At 32.0% G+C, this 20,525-nt stretch overlaps 1 protein-coding gene across 1 annotated transcript; it reads right to left on the reverse strand.

Annotated features, from left to right (window-relative positions):
* Positions 1–1,871: 1,871 nt before the first annotated feature.
* Positions 1,872–20,372, reverse strand: LOC141300751 (protein kinase C and casein kinase substrate in neurons protein 3-like). The gene is made up of 10 exons (XM_073831048.1): positions 20,164–20,372; positions 15,604–15,672; positions 13,598–13,754; positions 12,191–12,426; positions 10,629–10,784; positions 10,379–10,554; positions 8,888–9,008; positions 8,636–8,709; positions 2,795–2,874; positions 1,872–2,714 (listed from the first exon to the last, which is right to left on the reverse strand). The coding sequence occupies exons 2-10, from the start codon at positions 15,658–15,660 to the stop codon at positions 2,602–2,604; spliced, it is 1,170 nt and encodes a 389-aa protein (XP_073687149.1). The 5' UTR covers positions 15,661–15,672; positions 20,164–20,372; the 3' UTR covers positions 1,872–2,601.
* Between the last annotated feature and the right edge of the window lie 153 nt (positions 20,373–20,525).

A 20,525-nucleotide genomic window follows, 5' to 3' on the forward strand; every position in this document is an offset into this window, starting at 1 on the left:
TTATTTTATTAGAAGAAATTAATACTTGTGTTAAGCAAGGACGCAATAAATTGATTAAACGTGAGAGTAATGACATTTAGAATGATTCATTTAGAATCTGGAGTAATGATGCTGAAAATTCAGCTTTGCATCTCAGGAATAAATTTATTTGTAAAATATATTAAAAAACAAAACAGTTATTCTAAATTGTAATAATATTTCAGAATAGTACTGTTTTTACGATATTTTTGGTTCAGTAACCAAAAGTGGAAGACACTTTTTCAAAAAATATAAATATAAAAAATTGTACCGGCCTCAAGCCTTTGAAAAGTAATATAACTGCATTTGTAATATTTCAAATGCACAAAATATTCAAAATAATATTTCATGCATACAGTTAGAGCTGCAAAACGATAAGCCGTGATTAATCTATTAAAAATAAAAGTTTATGTTAGCATACTATGTGTGTGCTGTGTATATTTATTATGTATATATATATATATATATACACACACATACATGTATATATTAAGGAAAAATATGTTAGATTTATATGTAAAATATTTATATATAAACTATATAAAAATGTTTACACACAAATAAAAACAAATTTTGGGTCAAAGACAAAAAAGGGTTTAAGCATGAAAACAATAAGTGTAATATTGCTTTAAATTGTTGTTGTTTTTCCAAGAAAATATAAAAAGTTTTCTGTTTAATTTAATTGCAGTTTTGTTTTTGTTTTTCTAAGGAAAAAATAAATATCATACATTGTTTCCTAATTTAAAGAAGACACCCACTAAAATGTCATTCAGTGTAACAATCTCGTTAGGCATATTTACAACAAAAATCAATTTATGACATTAAAAGAGTAATTTCTTTCACCCCAAATACTAATTAGCGTTTTACATTTTTTAAATTTGCCACTATCCTAGGTTTTGCCCATTTGTCAGTAAGAATTACTCAGTTAAACACAATAAAATTTAATATGCTCCCTTATTCGTTTATATATTTTAACAAGTCAGAATAAGCATGTTGTTAGAAGTTTTACATAAATATTGTAATACACTGAATGACAATGTAACATTATTTCAACCAAATTTTGACTTTTTTTTATTCTCCAAAAACTTAAAAGTAGACACTTTATTTAACATAAAAATCACTTTTGTACGTTTCTTTTGACGTGGACATCTAAACGTCTTTGACCCATACATATGTGTGTATTTATATATACATAATAAATATACACAATACCACACACACATAGGATGCAAACATAAATTTTCATTTTAAATCGATTAATTGCAACTAATCATTTTGAAGCTCAACATACAGTTAAACAGACAAGCTTTTGATTATTTTTATTCTTCACTGTGGAAAGCATTACTGAAACAGATGGAGAGATGTGATTTCGGATCCACCACCAGAGGTCCCTGTCATTCCAGGATTTATGACTGGTTGCTATAGTTACGCACCTGTTCCTTGTTGTTTATCCGGATACCTGTTAAAATTCCTCCTCTGCCGGTTCGGTCCTGGACGTTGCAGTGTTGTGTGTCAGAGCTGATAATCAAGTGGTCAGTGCACTGAAAGGCAATGGTTTGATTCAGTCCAGGTGCCGATTCCTGTAGGTGAAATATAATTTGGATTTTGCTCTGATGATAATGGAGGCTGTTTCTCCCGTGCCCCGTAATCTTTCTAACAAGTTCCTACTGGTTTTTGTACAACCCCTCATTAAGCAATATATAAATTACAAAGAGGGCGTTTCTTGACTCAGCCTGAATCATTTGCTGCTCTCTTGGAAGTTTTCCAAAAGCATAGGAGGGGAAAAAATGTGTTAATTAAAATGAATGACATCCTAAATTATTAAATAAAGAGGTAAAGGTTTGATTCATGAATGAGAATTCATGTTTTATTTTCATTTTGGTCTGTAGAAACACTGCTTGTAGTTGTTTTTAACCAAAGATTTGGCGGACCATAAGTATTTGGACACTTAAAAATGTCTGATGTCATTGCATTAGATAAAAAATCAAACTAAATGTGACCCGGGACTACAAAACCAGTCTGAAAGTTGAATAAATATGTTTTCCATTGATGTATGGTTTGTTGAGATAGGACAATATTTGGCCGAGATACAACTATTCGAAAATCTGGAATCTGAGGGTGCAAAAAAATCAAAACATCGAGAAAATCACCTTTAAAGTTGTTCAAATGAAGTTCTTAGCAATGCATATTACTAATCAAAAATTAAGTTTTGATATATTTACGGTAGGAAGTTTAAAAAATGTCTTCATGGAACATGTTCTTAAAATCCTAATGAGTTTTTAACATCAAAGAAAAATCGATAATTTTGGCCTATACAATGTATTTTTGGCTATTGCTACTTAAGACTGATTTTGTTGTCCAAGGTCACAAATATCACTTAAATGTACAGAAATGTAGCACAAACACACTTTTCAAGCAAAAAAGTCCATCTTAAATGATAAAACAATAGATAAAAGTGAAAAAGTTAGTTCTGAGAAAAGCTCTTGGCGATTTCTAATGCGATGACATTCACATTTATATCGTTTTTGATGGCCACCGTAACTTTAAAAAGGCATCGTTGTGCTTAATTGACGATTCATGACATCATTTGACAGGTAGCACGTAATTGGCCGGATAAAATCCCTCGACTCCGTCCTCCTTCACACCCCAGCACCAGCCCTGATCGTCCTCTTCCTCCACTTTGAGGAACTCCTCACCTGTGAGACAGACACACCTGTTAGCTCCACAGCTCCACACTCAGAATTACAGTTGAACTGCAGAAGCTCCACATGATCACCTGCTTTGAATGAAAGTTCATCAGGTTCCTCTCCAGTGTAGTTGTAAAGCGCTCGAACACGCACTCCTCCAATCATCACCCTGCGCCAGAAAAAGAGTTGTATTATTTATATACTATTTTGCATTATCTTGCATTTTTAATTTGTACGTTTTGTAAGGATCTAATGTTTACATTTTATTTCAATTTTTTAAAAATTGTTTTAGTTAAATAGGTAATAGTTCAGTTAATAGTTAAAAAATGATTCATTAAAATTGTAACAACTTCTCAGAATATTACTGTTTTTACTCTATTTTTGGTCAAATTAATGCAGCATTGGTGAGCAGAAGACACTATTTTTTTTCTTTTCAAAAATATATATATATTTTTAAAACTGTATAAAAACTCAAACATTCACATACAAAACAGCTATTTTGAATTGTAATAATATTTCAGAATATTACTGTTTTTACTCTATTTTTGGTCAAATAAATGCAGCCTTGGCGAGCGGAAGACACTTTTTTTTCAAATATATATATAAAAAAATCTTTAAAAAAAACTGTATAGAAATTCTAAAATCAAATACACAACAGCTATTTTGAATTGTAATAATGATTTAGAATATTACTGTTTTTTACTTTATTTTTGATCAAACAAAAAGCCTTGGTGAGCAGAAGACACTTAAAAAAAAACTATAAAAATTCAAATACAAAGCAGCTATTTTAAATTGTAATAATAATTCAGAATATTACTGTTTTTACTCTATTTTTGGTCAAATAAATGCAGCCTTGGTGAGCAGAAGTAACTTGTTTTTTAAATATTTTTTTTAAATAATGTATAAATACATTATTACATGGAAAAACATGTAACGTTATATTACTAATTATGTACTATTATAGTGTTTATACACAAAAAAAAGTACATTAGCATCTTCATGAATTAATGTTTTCACTTAAAACACTTTTTAAGTCTTTTCAAGGTTTGTATGATTTAAAAAATATATATTTTTGTAAGAAAATAATGTTTAACAGAATTTTATTCAGAAAATATGCATTAAATTGATTAAAAGTGAGAGAATAATGTTTCTAAACATTTCAGGAGTGATTTCTGAAGAATCATGTGACACTGAAGACTGATAATGATGCTAAAAAAAATTCAGCTTTGCCTCCCAGAAATAAATGTAATTTTAAAATAAATTCAAATACAAAGCAGCTATTTTGAATTGTAATAATATTTCAGAATATTTCTGTTTTTACTGTATTTTTGGTCAAATAAATGCAGCCTTGGTGAGCAGAAGATCAATTAATATTAAGAAATATTTAAAAACGCTATGAATAAATTATTTTAAAATATTTTGTTAACTGAAATAAAGCTTGAATTAAATAAAAATATTAAATGGAAAAACAGAAACTTGTATAACTAATATGAACATTCTTGGTCATTTTAATCAATGATTTTTACTTATTAAACTAAATCTAAAACAAATAAATAAAATAAAAATTTCCGTTTGTTTTCAAAGCTTAACTATTTATATTTTATTTTATTTTAGCTTTATTTCAGTTAGATAAAATTATAGCTAAATAGTTTTAGCTTCAGTTAAATCAAATATTAAATTAAATATATCTCACCTTAAAATGCTAATTACATTAAAGCATCTGGGTATTTTCCTTTTTAGTTATATAAATGTCATATTTTTATATCACGTTATAGTTGTAAACTTACTTAAAGTGGATCAAAAAAGTTAAGACAAGAACTTGGTCTAGGACAACTTTGATGAAAAGTTTTGATTCACTTTAAAGGTTGACTTCTGTGTATAACCTAATAAGAAAAATTAGAATTTGGGTGTAAAATGTGTTTGTCATGTAAAAGGTTTCTAAAAACAGGCTCATTTTATTACAGAAATATTTTAATGATCTACACATTGCACATGTTCTCGGAATGTTTCATGAAATCCACGATTGTTGTACTCTAGTAAATTGAACAGTTTGAGCCTTTGTTGAGATCTCTAGCCAAGACACCAGAGTTTTTTTGATCAGCAGAAACATCTGTGAACCAGCAAACTTGTTTTTCTTGCTACTAAAAATGCATCAAACAAAACAACACTAAATGAAATAGTTCTTCCTCAAAAGCGTTCATTCAACCCACTAAAAACCACTTACAGCTGCTGGCATTGACTATACCTTGAAGCACAGCTTAGACCTTCATTAAAAAGGTGACATTCACAAATGTGAATCTGTCCAGGACTGGCTGCCCTCCAAAACCAAGTGTCCGTATAAGAGAAGCTGTTTTAAGGGAGTCCATCATGCCTAAAGGAGTTACAGTCCTCAAACCGCGCCAGACAACAGAAAAACACTGGAAGAGATCAGAGCTGGAGCTCAACCAAAAACACACCGGAGGAAGACGACTAAACCAACTTTGGGCCCATAGAAATGTGTTTTGTAGGAAAATTTAGTGATGCTAAATAATGGCAGATATTTTAGATGTTTCCAATTTTTCAGTTCTGAAATTCCGCAAAAATTTTATTTAGAATTGAAATAGAATTGTATATAAATAAAATATTTAAAACATGTTTATTAATACATGGAAAAACATAAACTTGGAAAACTAATATGAACATTTTTGGTCATTTTATTTTATTGTTTAACATTTGGTCAGTTTTACTAACTAAATCTAAAAAAAAAAAAAAAAAAATTTGTTATAGAAATAAGTTTCCTCAAAAATTCCTCAAAAATACTTATGTTCAGAATTGTGTATGAATAAATATTAAAAATATTTTGTTAATTGAAATAAAGCTTGAATAAAATATAAATGTTACATGAAAACAATTGTTTTTGGTCATTTTAATGAATAATTTTAACTTGTTTTATTAAACTAAATCTAAAAAAAAATTACTAACATTTTTGTTTATGTTTTCAAAGCTTAATTGTACCATCTAATATTTTTATTTTATTTTATTTATAAAGTTATTTAAAATTATTGTAATAATTTTACAATAAACTACACTGAGGGGTTCATATGTGTATGAAGGTGTAAACAACATTATTTTTGTGACAATTAAACAGATCTGACCTTAAAATATAATTAAAATGCTTACTTTAATTCATCTGGGCATTTTCCTTTTTTGTTATATAAATTACATATTTTTACATCAAATTATAGTTTTAAAATTACTTTTAATTTCATAATTTAAATTCAGTGATGTTAAATAACGCCAATTATTTTAGATGTTACCATTTTTTCAATTCTCAAATTCCGCAAAAATACTTATGCTTAGATATTTTATTTTATATATTTTATATATTTTTCATTTTATATATTTTTATATTTTATTTTTTTTTATTAGATATTTTGTTAACTGAAATAAAGCTTGAATAAAATATAAATATTACATGGAAAAACATAAACTTGGAAAACTAATATGAACATTTTTGGTCATTAATAAATTTAAATGGTTTTATTAAACTAAATCTAAAAAAAAAAATACAAACATTTTTGTTTATGTTTTCCAAGCTTAACTGTACCATCTAATATTTTTATTTTATTTTATTTTATTCCAGTTAGATAAAATTATTTTGAATAGTTTTAGCTTTTAGCCCTCTGAGATACATTAAACTGTTAAATACATCTTAATGCTATATCAAATGCAGTTTCCAGAAATGTTTTATGTTGGAATGAAAGACACTAAGTACCGAGAAGTGCTTCTTATTCTTACCCAAAAATACAAAATGGAAGTAAGAGATAAAACTGAACACAATCTTGCTACTCAAGCTGTGTATGAACATTTTATTTACTTCTTTTCCATTTACTTGTATTTTTACTGTCAATACTTCTAAACTGTGACTTCACCTTCTACCAAAGTAACTTATATCTGTACTTGTACTTAAGTATGGCTTTCAGGTACTTTATACACCACTGCAAACACTGTCATTTTGCATTTTTAATGCATTTTGTGCAAAAACATTTTGGACTAGTCCAGATGAAATCACCTCCAGGTCACTGATCAGAGTGGAACTGAAGGTCTGCATCCCACGCCACAGGACTGAACAGCGTAGACAGCACATTTCGTCAAATGACACACTTCACCTCTGTGACTGCAGCTCACAATCAGTCCTCATCCAGCCTCAATCAGCTCAGCCGAGACGCAGACAGAAAGAAACCCGAAGAGACTCGCCGCTCTAATTGAGCTGCTGCTCAATACTTACACATTTCATTTCCTAATCTGATTCCTTCTAATTATTTTCTAATTAACTTGATTTAATTAATATTACCTTTGACATTTTAATAGAGCACTTTGCGTGCAAAAACTCTAGTTAAGGCAGAACATTACAGGTGAATAGGACAGACGTTTTAACTAATATGTACACTTTGCCAGTTGATTAATCGCATACATTAAGGCAATTCTCAGTTTTCTGAAATGTTATGTTTAAATAGCCATTATCTAATTAAATATGCATAAATGTGCATGCATTTTCAGAGCCAGGTTTAACGTTCTTGGATATCCTCAGGATATTTGTTTTTACACTAAATCTGAAAATACTGTCAACAGCCAGAAAACAATACATTTACACCGCTCTGTCAAAACATTAAGAGCATAAAAATAAATAAATTCTAGTGTATGTACAGTTGAAGTCAAAAGTTTACATACACCTTTCAGAATCTGCAAAATGTTAATTATTTTATCAAAATAAGAGGCATCATACAAAATGCATGTTATTTTTTATTTAGTACTGACCTAAATAAGATATTTCACATGAAAGACTTTAACATATAGTCCACAAGAGAAAATAATAGCTGAGTTTATAAAAAAAAGTTTACGTACAATTGATTTTTAATACTGAATTGTTACCTGAATGATCCACAACTGTGTTTTTTTTTTGTTTAGTGATAGTTGTTCCCCATGAGTCCCTTGTTTGTCCTGAACAGTTAATCTATGCGCTGTTCTTCAGAAAAATCCTTCAGGTTCCACAAATTCTTTTGTTTTTTAACATTTTTGTGAATGACTCTTAATGCATTTTTTCTTCTGGAGCATCAGTGAGCGTTTGAACCTTCTAAAATAGTTGCATATGAGTCCCTCAGTTGTACACAGTGTGAAAAAATGGATCTCAAAATCATACACACATTGTTGGAAAGGGTTCAAATACACAAAAATAAAAATAAAAAAATAATTTGTGGGACCTTAAGGGTTTTTCTGAAGAACAGCAGGCAGTTTAACTGTTCAGGACAAACAAGGGTCTCATGAACAACTATCACTAAACAACAACAAAAACAAAAAAAAAGCACATGTGTGGATCATTCAGGTAACATCACAGTATTAAGAATCAAGTGTATGTAAACTTTTGAACAGGGTCATTTTTTAAATTCAACTATTATTTTCTCTTGTGGACTACATGTAAACATCTTGTATGTGAAATATTTTATTCAGGTCAGTACTAAATAAAAAATAGCATGCATTTTGTATGATCCCTCTTATTTTGGTAAAATAATTAACATTTTGCAGATTCTGTAAGGTGTATGTAAACTTTTGACATCAACTGTAAGTAAAGATTTCTGACACATTTTGAGAAAACGGCTTTTAAATATACAGTATGTATTGTAATTGTAATCTATAGATGCAAATAGTAAAAGTATAATAAAATAATAAAAGAACTGTAAAATAAATAAAAAATGTGTATTTTGTACTTTCTAGTAGTCTGGAAGTAGACAAGTAATGGAAGCAAAATACATTGAAACAGTAAAAAAAAAAAAATCTCTAAACACTAGTTGTGCATGAAAAAATACATATTTTTCCTATAGTTAAATGTTAATATTTGTTTAAATATACATGTAAAGGCACTTTAATGCATGTGTGTGTGTGTTTGTGCTTACGCCTTCTCCTCGGTTCCTTTGTGTGTTTTTGGTTTCTTTCCTGGTTTCTGCCTTTTAATCGGTGGGTTCCAGTCCTGCACCAACAACAAACACACATAGTCGAGATTACAAGACAAAAATGCAATAAATAGCAATTAAGAAAATAGACTTGTTTACTTGTTTTAAAGCTCAGAGAGTCATGCAACACTACATTACGACTGTTTGTGGCACAAAATAATCCAAGATAATAAGGATAGTTTTAACCACACACACCTCTATTTTGGGCCAGTCCGTCGGCATGCCCGGCCCATGGTTGTTCTTCCACCAGCGGAGATCATCCGGTTCACTGATGGACATGAGTGTGTGATGCAGTTCACTGTACACTGCTTTAATACTGAAACACACAGAATACAAATGAAAACACATGACAGTAAACAAAACTGCAGCTAATACAAATGTTAAATACTGTAATACTAATTTTTTTTTTTACTAAAATGTTTTACTACCAAACTTGCATCTTATGCATGTATATATTCTTTAATGCATTTAAAGAATATATACACTACCAGTCGAATGTTTTAAAAAACATTTTTAATGTTTTTCAAAGAAGTCTCTTCTGCTCACCAATCCTGCATTTATTTGATCCAAAGTACAGCAAAAACAGTACAATTTTGAAATATTTTTACTATTTAAAATAACTGGTTTCTATTTGAATATATTTTAAAATGTAATTTATTCCTTTGAATTAAAAAGCTGAATTTTCAGCATCATTACTCCAGTCTTCAGAAATCATTCTAATATGCTGATTTGCTGCTAAAAACATTTATTATTTTTATAATGTTGAAAACAGCTGTGTAGAATTTTTTCAGGTTTCGTGGATGAATAGTAAGTTCAGAATAACAGCATTTATCTTAAATAGAAATCCTTTGTAACATTAAAACATTATAAATGTATTTATCATCATTTTTGATCAATTTAAAGCATCTTTGCTAAATAAAAATATACTCAACTGTTTTAAATATTAATAATAATAATAATAATAAAAATGTTTCTTGAACAGCAAATCAGCATATTAGATTTCTGAAGGATCATGTGACACTGAAGACTGGAGTAATCATGCTGAAAATGTAGCTTTGATCACAGGAATAAATTACATTTTAAAATATATTCACATAGAAAAAGTCATTTTAAATAGTAAAAATATTTTACATTTTTACTGCTTTTGCTGTACTTTATGTACAAATAAATGCAGGCTTGGTGAGCAGATAAGACTTCTTTAAAAAACATTAAATATGTTACTGTTCAAAAACTTTTGACATATTAGTGTATATTAGTAATATTTTGAATTAGATAAAATTATTTTATTTTTATATTTTAAGTTAAAGTTTTCAGTACTTTATTCTTTTTTTTAAAATCTAGTTATTATTACTTTTAGGTTATTTAGATTTAGTTATTTCAGTACTTCAAGTACTAAACGCAAGTATCTAAAAATAAAATAAGTGAATGAAAATAAGTTTATTCATAATTCACATTTATTACAGTTAATGTTTATTTTATTCAAAGTAATAAACTTGTTATGGTTTTAGTAACTATAATAACCCTATATATGTACACATATTATCTACTGCAATTAAAATAACTGAAATATTTTATTTGTTTTCTACCGTTAAAAGGTTCTAAAGTGTAATAATTTTAATAGTCTACATAACCTTTTTAACGCAGCTCAAATAATATTTGAATCAAATGCTTGTTTGCATTTTAAACCTCTCGTTGTTGGTAATGTCAAGGTGTCTGTGAATGGACAGGAAGGCCTGCTTCAGGAAGCTGATCCTCTTCCTCTCCTCCTCCTGTGATTGGTCGAACACAGACTCCATTTCCTCCATGTATCGTGGTGCAAATCCAGTGACGTCCTCTAGAACCTTCTCGTAACGATCACGCGCCTGCAAAAACACACAAATTCATTAAGTCACAACCGTAACTAGTATTTGTTTATGAAGTCTGATCTCTGACAGACCTTGCTGCGCTCCTGCGTGGCTTTCTCTCTGGCCTGCTGGATCTTGGACAGTTTGCTCTCGTTCAGTTTGGCGTTGTGTTTGGCTTGATTCTCTTTTTCCTGAGCGCTCTGCTCTCTCTGACATGACTTATGATACACCGCACGAGCCTTTTCCAGCTAATGGAGACACAAAGATTTATTATTAGTATCATGTAGTGCTTTTCATGTTCTATTCAGCTCTCAGTTATGCTACTGAATGTTATGCACTGAAAATACTACTTTATCTTCTCTCTATAAGACTCTCATTCAAGTATACGAAGTGAATATATATAAAACATGTTTTCGTATATTTTATGTTTAAATATGCCAATGATGAATTATCTCATTACAAATGCACAAATTATTTGCATACATTTCCAGGTCAGAAATCTGTACATTTCTTTGAAGCCTGCATTTATTTGTTCCAAAGTACAGCAAAACAGTAAAATTTCACTATTTAAAATAACTGTGTTCTATTTGAATATATTTTAAAATGTAATTTATTCCTGTGATTTCAAAACTGAATTTTTAGCATCATTACTCCAGTCACATGATCCTTCAGAAAGCGATCCAATATTATCACTTATTATTGTTATGTTGAAAACAGCCGAGTAGATTTTTTTTCAGGTTTCTTTGATGAATAGAAAATTATACTGACTCCAAGCGTTTGAATGGCTCTTTTTAAACTCTTTCTATTCATTAAAGAGTCCTGAAAAAATTACTCAACTGTTTTAATATTGATAATGATAATAATAATAATAATAATAATAATAATAATAATAATACATAATTCTTGAAACAGCAAATCAGCATATTAGAATGATTTCTGAAGAATTAAGTGACACTGAAGACTGGAGTAATGATGCTAAAATCTAGCTTTGATCACCGGAATAAATTACAATTTAAAATATATTCAAATAGAAAACAGTTATTTTAAATAGCCAAAATATTTCACATTATTACTGCTTTTGCTGTATTTTGGATAAAATAAATGCAGGCTTGGTGAGCCTCTTGAAAAAACTTTAAAAATCTTTTGACTGGTAGTGAAGGTATAAAATTATAATAAAAAACTGTAATTAATAAAACTGTTGCAATAAAATAAACACTTACAGTTGCAAAAAAAAACAGATTTGACCTTTTATCTAAACAGATAGCATGTAATAAAATTAAACGTAAAAGGTGCAGTAAGCAAAATCTTGATATTTGAAATGACCAAAACAAACACGCCCCTAATTAAAAGGACCACACCCCTATCTTAATAGCTCCACCCCCAAATTCACAAACATGCTATGCAACAGGCACCTCCCCCATCAATGGACACTCCCCTCACTGCTGATTGGCTAAAAGTGTGTTTTGATGCTCGGTGGAAGATTTACTTTCATCAGCGTTTCTCACAAATCACTTACTGCATTTTTAAATGTGTTTTTCGGATGTTTTATTTCCATTATTCAGAAAGAATCTCAGAACTGACCAGTGGTTTTTCCTCAGTTTAGTTGATTAACACCTGGTAACTAGTGATTAAATGACTGTCAGCATACATCTACCTTCTTTAATCGTTTGTCCCAGGGCTTCTGAGCACGCGAGAAGGCCGTCGCAAGGTCATGTGACTCTTTGAATCCGCAGAACATTTTCCGTGGAAACGTCTCCTTCTGCCACGAGTGAATGCGCTCGCCGTCTTCAGAAACCAGCGACTGGGAGATTGACGTGTGAAGGGTAGTCAGACGCTCGGTGGATGAGAAAAAGCACTGCCAGGCCCGCATGAGAGACCCATACAGCGGCCCTGAGATACCCACAGCAGTGAAAATCAGATCAGTTACAAAGACTTTTATCCAGTTACATTACACTGAACACAACTGCAATTGAACTTGATGGCCAGTGAATTTTATTAGTATGTAAAATAGCAACTTTACATAAAAGTCATATGAGCAAAATACAGGGGTACTCTTGATGGTAACAGAATCTTCAGATTAAAGCAAATAATTACGCAATTTCCAGCCATGTTCAAAATTGTTTAATTTTGTTGATATAAATTGGATTTCTCTTTTTAACATAAATCAGAACACCATTAACAGTTTAAAAAAGTTATTTAAAAATATTTAAAAAAATACAGATAAAAGTCTCTTATTCTAATCAAGCCTGCATTTATTTGATCCAAAATACAGCAAAAACAGTAAAATGTGAAAATATTTTTACTATTTAAAATAACTGTTTTCTATTTGAATATATTTTAAAATGTAATTTATTCCTGTGACTTCAAAGCTGAATTTCTAGCATCATTACTTCAGTCACATGATCCTCCAGAAATCATTCTAATATATATTTGCTGTTCAAAAAACATTTATTATTATTATTTTGAAAAGTTGAGTAGAATTTTTTCAGGCTTCTTTGATGAATAGAAGGTTCAGAAGAACAGCATTTGAAACACTTTTTTATTCACCAAAGAGTCCCGAAAAACTGCCACTGAATAAAAAATTAAAAAAGGTTATTATGACTTATCTCACAATTCTGACTTTTTTTCTCAGGATTGCACGATACAAACTCGTAATTACCTTTTTTAATTTTTTATTCAGTGGCGGAAACTGGCTTCCATACAATTCTGAGTTTATCTTTTTCTTGCAATTCTGACTTTTTTTCTTATTTTCTCAATTTCTCAATTTTCTCAATTCTTTTTTAACTCGCAATATCATGCAATTCTCAAAAAAAAAAAAAAAAAAAAGTCAGAACTGAAACAAAAAAAATAGTAAAAAATGTATCCAATGGTGAAAACAGGCTTTGATAATGTAATGCTTCTTAAATTACTACGTGGAGCAGGATTCTGGATCAATGAGATTGAACTGTGGGTGGAGCTACTCAGTGATAAAAACCAATCATTTAACACAATGGCATCATTATTGTTTAATGTAGCTGGTGAGTGTAAAAACTCAGAGTGAGGATATGTTTTTGACACTCACGAGTCTCAGTGATTGATTTCCACTTGTTGCTCCATTCGGTCAGCTGACGGGCGTACTGTCGCTCCACATGAGCCCTGTCCTTCATACATGCGATGATGTCTTTGCAAGCCTGGTACGACTCTGATGTCCTCTGTACTGTCCGCATGTAATTTCCTGGCTAAGAGACAAGAACGTATAGTGAATCTTGAACTATGTGTAGTATTTTTGCTCGGTTTCAAGTCAAGTTTTTTTTCATATACAGGTGCATCTCATTAAATTTGAATGTTGTAGAGAAGTTAACTTATTTCAGTAATTCAACTCAAATTGTGAAACGTGTGTATTAAATAAATTCAATGCACAGAGATTGAAGTAGTTTAAGTCTTTGGTTCTTTTAATTGTGATGCTTTAGCTCACATTTAACAAAACCCCCCAATTCTCAACAATCTCAACAAATTAGAATATGGTGACATACCAATCAGCTAATCAACTGAAAACACCTGCAAAGGTTTCCTGAGCCTTCAAAATGGTCTCTCAGTTTGGTTCACTCGGCTACACAATCATGGGGAAGACTGTTGATCTGACAGTTGTCCAGAAGACAATCACTGACACCCTTCACATAAGGAGGGTAAGCCACAAACATTCATTGCCAAAGAAGGTGGCTGTTCACAGAGTGCTGTATCCAAGCATGTTAACAGAAAGTTGAGTGGAAGGAAAAATAGTGGAAGAAAAAGATGCACAACCAACCGAGAGAACCGCAGCCTTGAGAGGCTTGTCAAGCAAAATCGAGAATTTGGGTGAACTTCAAAAGGAATGGACTGAGACTGGGGTCAAGGCATCAAGAGCCACCACACACAGACGTGTCAGGAATTTGGCTACAGTTGTCGTATTCCTCTTGTTAAGCCACTCCTGAACCACAGACAACGTCAGAGGCATCTTACCTGGACTGAATAGAAGAAGAAATGGACCGTTGCCCAGTGGTCCAAAATTCTCTTTTCAGATGAGAGCAAGTTTTGTATTTCATTTTAGAACCAAGGTCCTAGAGTCTGGAGGAAGGGTGGAGAAGCTCATAGCCCAAGTTGCTTGAGGTCCAGTGTTAAGTTTCCACAGTCTGTGATGATTTGGGGTGCAATGTCATCTGCTGCTGTTGGTCCACTGTGTGCAATTTTAGAGCACTTCATGTTTCCTTGTGCTGACCAGCTTTTCAAAGATGCTGATTTCATTTTCCAGCAGGATTTGGCACCTGCCCACACTGCCAAAAGCACCAAAAGTTGGTTAAATGACCATGGTGTTGGTGTGCTTGACTGGCCAGCAAACTCACCAGGCCTGAGAATCTATGGGGTATTGTCAAGAGGAAAATGAGAAACAAGAGACCAAAAAATGCAGATGAGCTGAAGGCCACTGTCAAAGAAACCTGGGCTTCCATACCACCTCAGCAGTGCCACAGACTGATCACCTCCATGCCACACCGGATTGAGGCAGTAATTAAAGCGAAAGGAGCCCCTACCAAGTATTGAGTACATATACAGTAAACAAACATACTTTCCAGAAGGCCAACAATTCACTAAAAATGTTTTATTTTTTTATTGGTCTTATGAAGTATTCAAATTTGTTGAGATAGTGAATTGGTGGGTTTTTGTTAAATGTTAGCCAAATCATCACAATTAAAAAAAGCAAAGACTTAAACTACTTAATTCTGTGTTCATTGAATTTATTTAATACACAAGTTTCACAATTTGAGCTAAATTACTGAAATAATTGAACTTTTCCATGACATTCTAATTTATTGAGATGCACCTGTAATGCTTTATACAATAGAGAAAGTTCAAAACAGCTTCACAGTAATGAACAAGAAAACAACAATGTTAATATTGTAAAATTAATCGATTGCAAAACTAATTCCATTTCAGCTGTAAATCAGCTCTACTGATAATTGAGTTTAATTGGACATTGAATTCAATTTAGCTCAGCTGTGATGCTGCCTATGTATGGAGGTGGCTCACTAGACTTTGGAACAGCCTTTTTCTTACCATCCAAAAGCTGATTTTGTTGATATCCTCAGGTGGGCTTGTTGGAGGGTCCGCCATGGTTGCAGCTGGCTGCAAAAGAGACAGTTAAACCAGTCTGATTACATGTAAGTAAGGAGGGATCTGCATGCTTCATGTTATTCACTATAAATGCAGTGCACTACTCAGTACCAGTGTTGTTTTTGACAACCATCTTAGATTTAGTCTTAGTCTTAGTCTTTTGGACTAAAATGCTTCTTAGTTTTAGTCGAATTTTAGTCACTTCTATATGTGATAGTTTTAGTCCAATTTTAGTCGATGAAAAGTCAAAAAGGTTTTAGTCTAGTTTTAGTCGACGAAAAGTCAAAAAGGTTTTAGTCTAGTTTTAGTCAAAAAAAGGGAAAAAAGTAGTCTTTTAACAAATTAATGTAGGTCAGTAAGTATTTTGCTGTTGGGTAGTGTCACTTATAAGTTCTGAAAATAGCTATAGTTCAACACAATGTGAGCTTCCGGATCTACTATTTTCACCAATAATTACAATAATGAAGGAATGTTTTAGAACATAAAAGACAAACAAGGATGGAATGCTAAAACGGCTTGCCATAGCGTCAGATACTTTTTAAGTTTTAATTGGCATGCACAATAAGCAGAAATGTCATGCATTTTAAACGTCTGACGGACCACCCACTAACATTTTCGTCTATTCTCGTCTCGTCAACGAAAACTCACACACGTCTCGTCATGTTTTAGTCATCAACGAGCCATTTTTATCTCGTCATCGTCTCGTTATCGTCATGAAAAAAAGTGGCGTCAACGAAATGATTTCGTCATCGTCATCGTTGACGAAAACAACACTGCTCAGTACACGTCCAAAGTTGTCCGTCAGGCCCAGTTTCTACTTGGTGCACCAGCCTCAAGCCGCTGTTGCCCTACTTTTACTGGTTGTCACCCCCTGAACTATCAGAACCCGTCTTGACACATCGTGTGACATTTATTCAGGGGCATCTGGGTTTGTTTGCTCATTTGTTCCCACAATCCTCCGAGAGGCTTCACGGCAAACAGACGGCTGCTCGGCTGCAGCGTTTCACAAGCTTTTGAACCTTCTGCACATTTGCACATGTTTCCATGTTCTCGTTTTGACATAATGCAGGATGAATTACATGCTGCAGTTTTAAAGCGTTTGTTCAAATTAGTATGAGCAACTATAGTGTTAGTGATGCTAGACTTGGCAAACACCACTAACAAGTGTAGATGCTCTTGAAAAGGAAAACAATTCACCTGTCAAGCTACTTTCTTCATTTGGCCTCATGTCATATAACAATAGCCAGCATTTTAGTTGTGTTACTTAGAACGGAGACTTCAGAGTCTGATAAATACGCTTGTGAAAATGAAACGTGTTTTAGTATATATATACACAAAGAGTACTTGTGAAAATGATATGCTTTCAAACACTTAATTGCATGTAATTTGCAAATACATTACTGTTAATTGAACTTAAAAGTGTTTTTTGACATTCAAGTAGGATATAAAAAATTGACATACATCTTGCAGAATCTGCAAAATTCTCATTATTTTACCAAATTAAGAGGAATCTTACAAAATGCATGTTATTTTTTATTTACTACTGACCTAAATAAGATATTTCCCACAAATTCTTTGGTTTTTCAGCATTTTTGTGTATTTGAACCCCTTCCAATAGTGATTGTATGATTTTGATATCCATCTTTTCACACTGAGGACAACTGAAGGACTCATATGCAACTATTACAGAAGGTTCAAACGCTCACTGATGGTCCAGAATTTAAAAAAAAAAACAATGCATTAGGAGCCAGGGGTGAAAACTTTTGAACAGAATGAAGATGTGTAGATTTTTCTTATTTTGCCTACATACTATATATTTGTTTCATTTAGTACTGCATCAGTGAGAATTTGCACCTTCTGTAATAGTTGTATATGAGTCCCTCAGTTGTCCTCAGTGTGAAAAGATGAATCTCAAATTTTTGGAAAGGGTTCCAATACACAAAAACACTGAAAAACCAAAGATTTTGTGGGAACTGAATTTTTTTTTTCTGAAGAACAACGGGCAATTTAACTGTTCAGGACAAACAAGGGACTCATGTACAACTATCACTAAACAAAAAAACAGCTGTGGATCATTCAGGTAACAACACAGTATTAACAATCCAGCGTTAGTCATCACATCAAAATAAGTGTATTTCTTTAAAGCATGATAAAATATTAAAATATAATGATGCAAAGCATACTTTGAAGTAAAACTTTATTTTTTTACTTTTTAAAAGTGTTAGTGTAAATATACTATCTTTAAGTACACTTAATTATTTCATTAACATTGCATTACCCAGAATTACAGTTTTTGTAATTATTATTTAAAAAATTGCAAAGTGCACAATAAATACAATTAAACGCACTTATTTTTCACAAGGGTAACAAAGACTAAAATGGTAAGGAATTACACTTGCTGTGGTTTAGTGTCTGAAAACACTTGGCAACAGGACGCAAAATAGTAAATGACAACAGCAACAAGTCCTGCAGTCTGCTTGATAAAAATACCTTGCAGTGGTTTGCAAATTGTAGTCCACAAATTACTGCAATTAAAAAAGACCTAAACAGTTCTGCAAATTTCTGGACTGGTAAAAGTGGTGTAATTTGAAGTATAAAAGCCACTGCTACAGAGTATAGGTTTAAGACTTGCTTAACTATTTACACATATGACTAATACCTAAATGCATGTATTTGCATTGATTAAAAAAAGTCCTGGGTGAGTTTCTGGCTGTGATCCAGAGCATGCAACTGTCTATGTGAATCACTCTGGGGACTCGTTGCATGTGAGATTGCAACTGGATATAGACAGTTCTGATCTTAAACATCTCTGAAATGTGCTGTCAATTTAAAACGATTAACAATGACAGAAATCCAGAAACCAAAGGCTCTCGGAAACTAAGCAAAATCAACCAAACTAGCCAAAATCTGCTTGCATGTTGCAAATGCACTTAATGCACATGTTTATGAGTGTACTGTAAGGGTGTGTCTATGTGTGTGTGATGCTACTGGAATCTGGGATCAGAAATAGAATTCACCCCCACCCCAGAATTCCATCCAGCAGCCGAGAGACTCCAAATAAACACAAGCTGGTGGGTCGTCTTACACACACACTTCATAACACACACGCTCTGTGCAAAATACATAACAGAATACAAAATGCATTTTAGAGGGGTAATATTTGCCCCCTGGAAGTGATTTTCTATTTATGAGAGCACATGTTGTTCTAACTCAATGCCCACTGTGTCAAATACTTACAACACTCTCAGAAAAAAAGGTGCAAAGCTGTAACTTGAGTGGCACTATGAAGTACAAAAGCTAATGTACTAGTATGTACTTTTACATTTTTATTTTTTTTTAATCAGTTATTTAAAATGATCACTACAGAACTGAAAAACCGAAAACCCATAAATAGAACCTAGAATCAAATATTTTGAAATTGTAAAGAGCAATTTTATATATTCTGACCCTGGACCACAAAACGAGTCAAAAGGGCCAATTTTTTTGAAATAGGGTGCAAAAAAAATCTAAATATTGAGAAAATCGCCTTTAAAGTAGTCTAAATTAAGTTCTTAGCAATGCATATTACTAATCAAAATTTAAGTTATGATATATTTATGGTAGGAAGTTTACAAAATATCTTCATTGAACTTGATCTTTACTTAATATCCTAATGATTTTTAGCATTAAAAGAAAAATCGATAATTTTGACCCATACAATGTACTGTTGCTGGTGCTACTTACATCTGGTTTTGTGGTCCAGGGTCACATATGGTAAATGACTAATATAGTTAATTTTTGACCATGATACAAATTTAGTTTCAATACATATTATATTCAATACACACAAAATTGCAATTAAAATTTGTAAAATATGAACGAACTGCATGGGGGGAAAAAAAACATGCATACAAAAATACACATACGGAAGAAAAGCATATCAAAACTAAACTCATAAACCTCAAAATGTATAGCATTTTTGTTACTGTGAATGTTCTCTATTTTTATTAAAGAACGAAAACATAATTTTAGCATCGATCTATCGATCAAGCTTTTTGTGTGAGCTAAAAATACACTATAACTCATATAATCAAAGCTGTTTGTTTTTGCAAAGTAGCACATGCAAAATGCAGTGAGCACGCATCCCAAATTAACTTATTTTATTTATTAAATGCAAATTTCCTTAGAGTGTAAAACTGCATGTACCCTGTACTCACATGCAACACTATCCAATAAATCAGGCTAACACTATACTACAGCATATGGATAGTTGACATGTTAAACAGTGATATGCATCCAAAACTATTTTCAATTATTATTATTTTTTTTTATTTATGCATGCTGATTTTGTCATATTAACTGAGACTGGTCTTTTTGTACTGTAAAAAGCCACTGTCACACAGCACAACCATTTCGCATAAGTGGGGTGCAAAAAGTGGTTTAAAAAAATAAACATGCATTGCAGCACCTAAAATTTACACTTTTTGTCAACTACTCAGAAATGAAAATAAAAGCAAAACTGACCTGTCACTCCAATGCCTTTTTCTTCTGTTCTTTAGCTTGTTCTGCCCTCCTTCAGTATCCCTCACTTCTCTCCCATGTCTGTCTGTCTCTCACTGTCTGTCTGACGTTCCTCTGGTGTCTGTGCAGTCAGTCAGCTGTTGCGGAGGTGCATATGTACATGCAAGTGTGTGTTTTCCTTCTCTCTCTACTCTCTCACACACAAACACAAACCACACACACACACACAGACATTCTCTCTCATCTCAGTGTAAATGAGTTGTCAGGTGTGAAATTTAAGTGTGTTGTAGAATGTGAGAGTTATTTCAGCTCTCTGCCAATCACAGCTCAAAGCGAAAAACTGCCAACATGTGAAGCAATTAGTA

This window comes from Garra rufa, chromosome 24 (genome assembly GCF_049309525.1).
Source record: "Garra rufa chromosome 24, GarRuf1.0, whole genome shotgun sequence".
Lineage (NCBI taxonomy): Eukaryota > Metazoa > Chordata > Actinopteri > Cypriniformes > Cyprinidae > Garra > Garra rufa.

Coding starts and splice junctions, on each gene's coding strand:
- LOC141300751 (XM_073831048.1), bottom strand. CDS start 15,660: ATGGCGGACCCTCCAACAAGCCCACCTGAGGATATCAACAAAATCAGC. Junction 10,785..12,190: donor GGGACAAACGATTAAAGAAG/GTAGATGTATGC, acceptor TGTCTCCATTAG/CTGGAAAAGGCTCGTGCGGT. Junction 10,555..10,628: donor CCACGCAGGAGCGCAGCAAG/GTCTGTCAGAGA, acceptor GTGTTTTTGCAG/GCGCGTGATCGTTACGAGAA.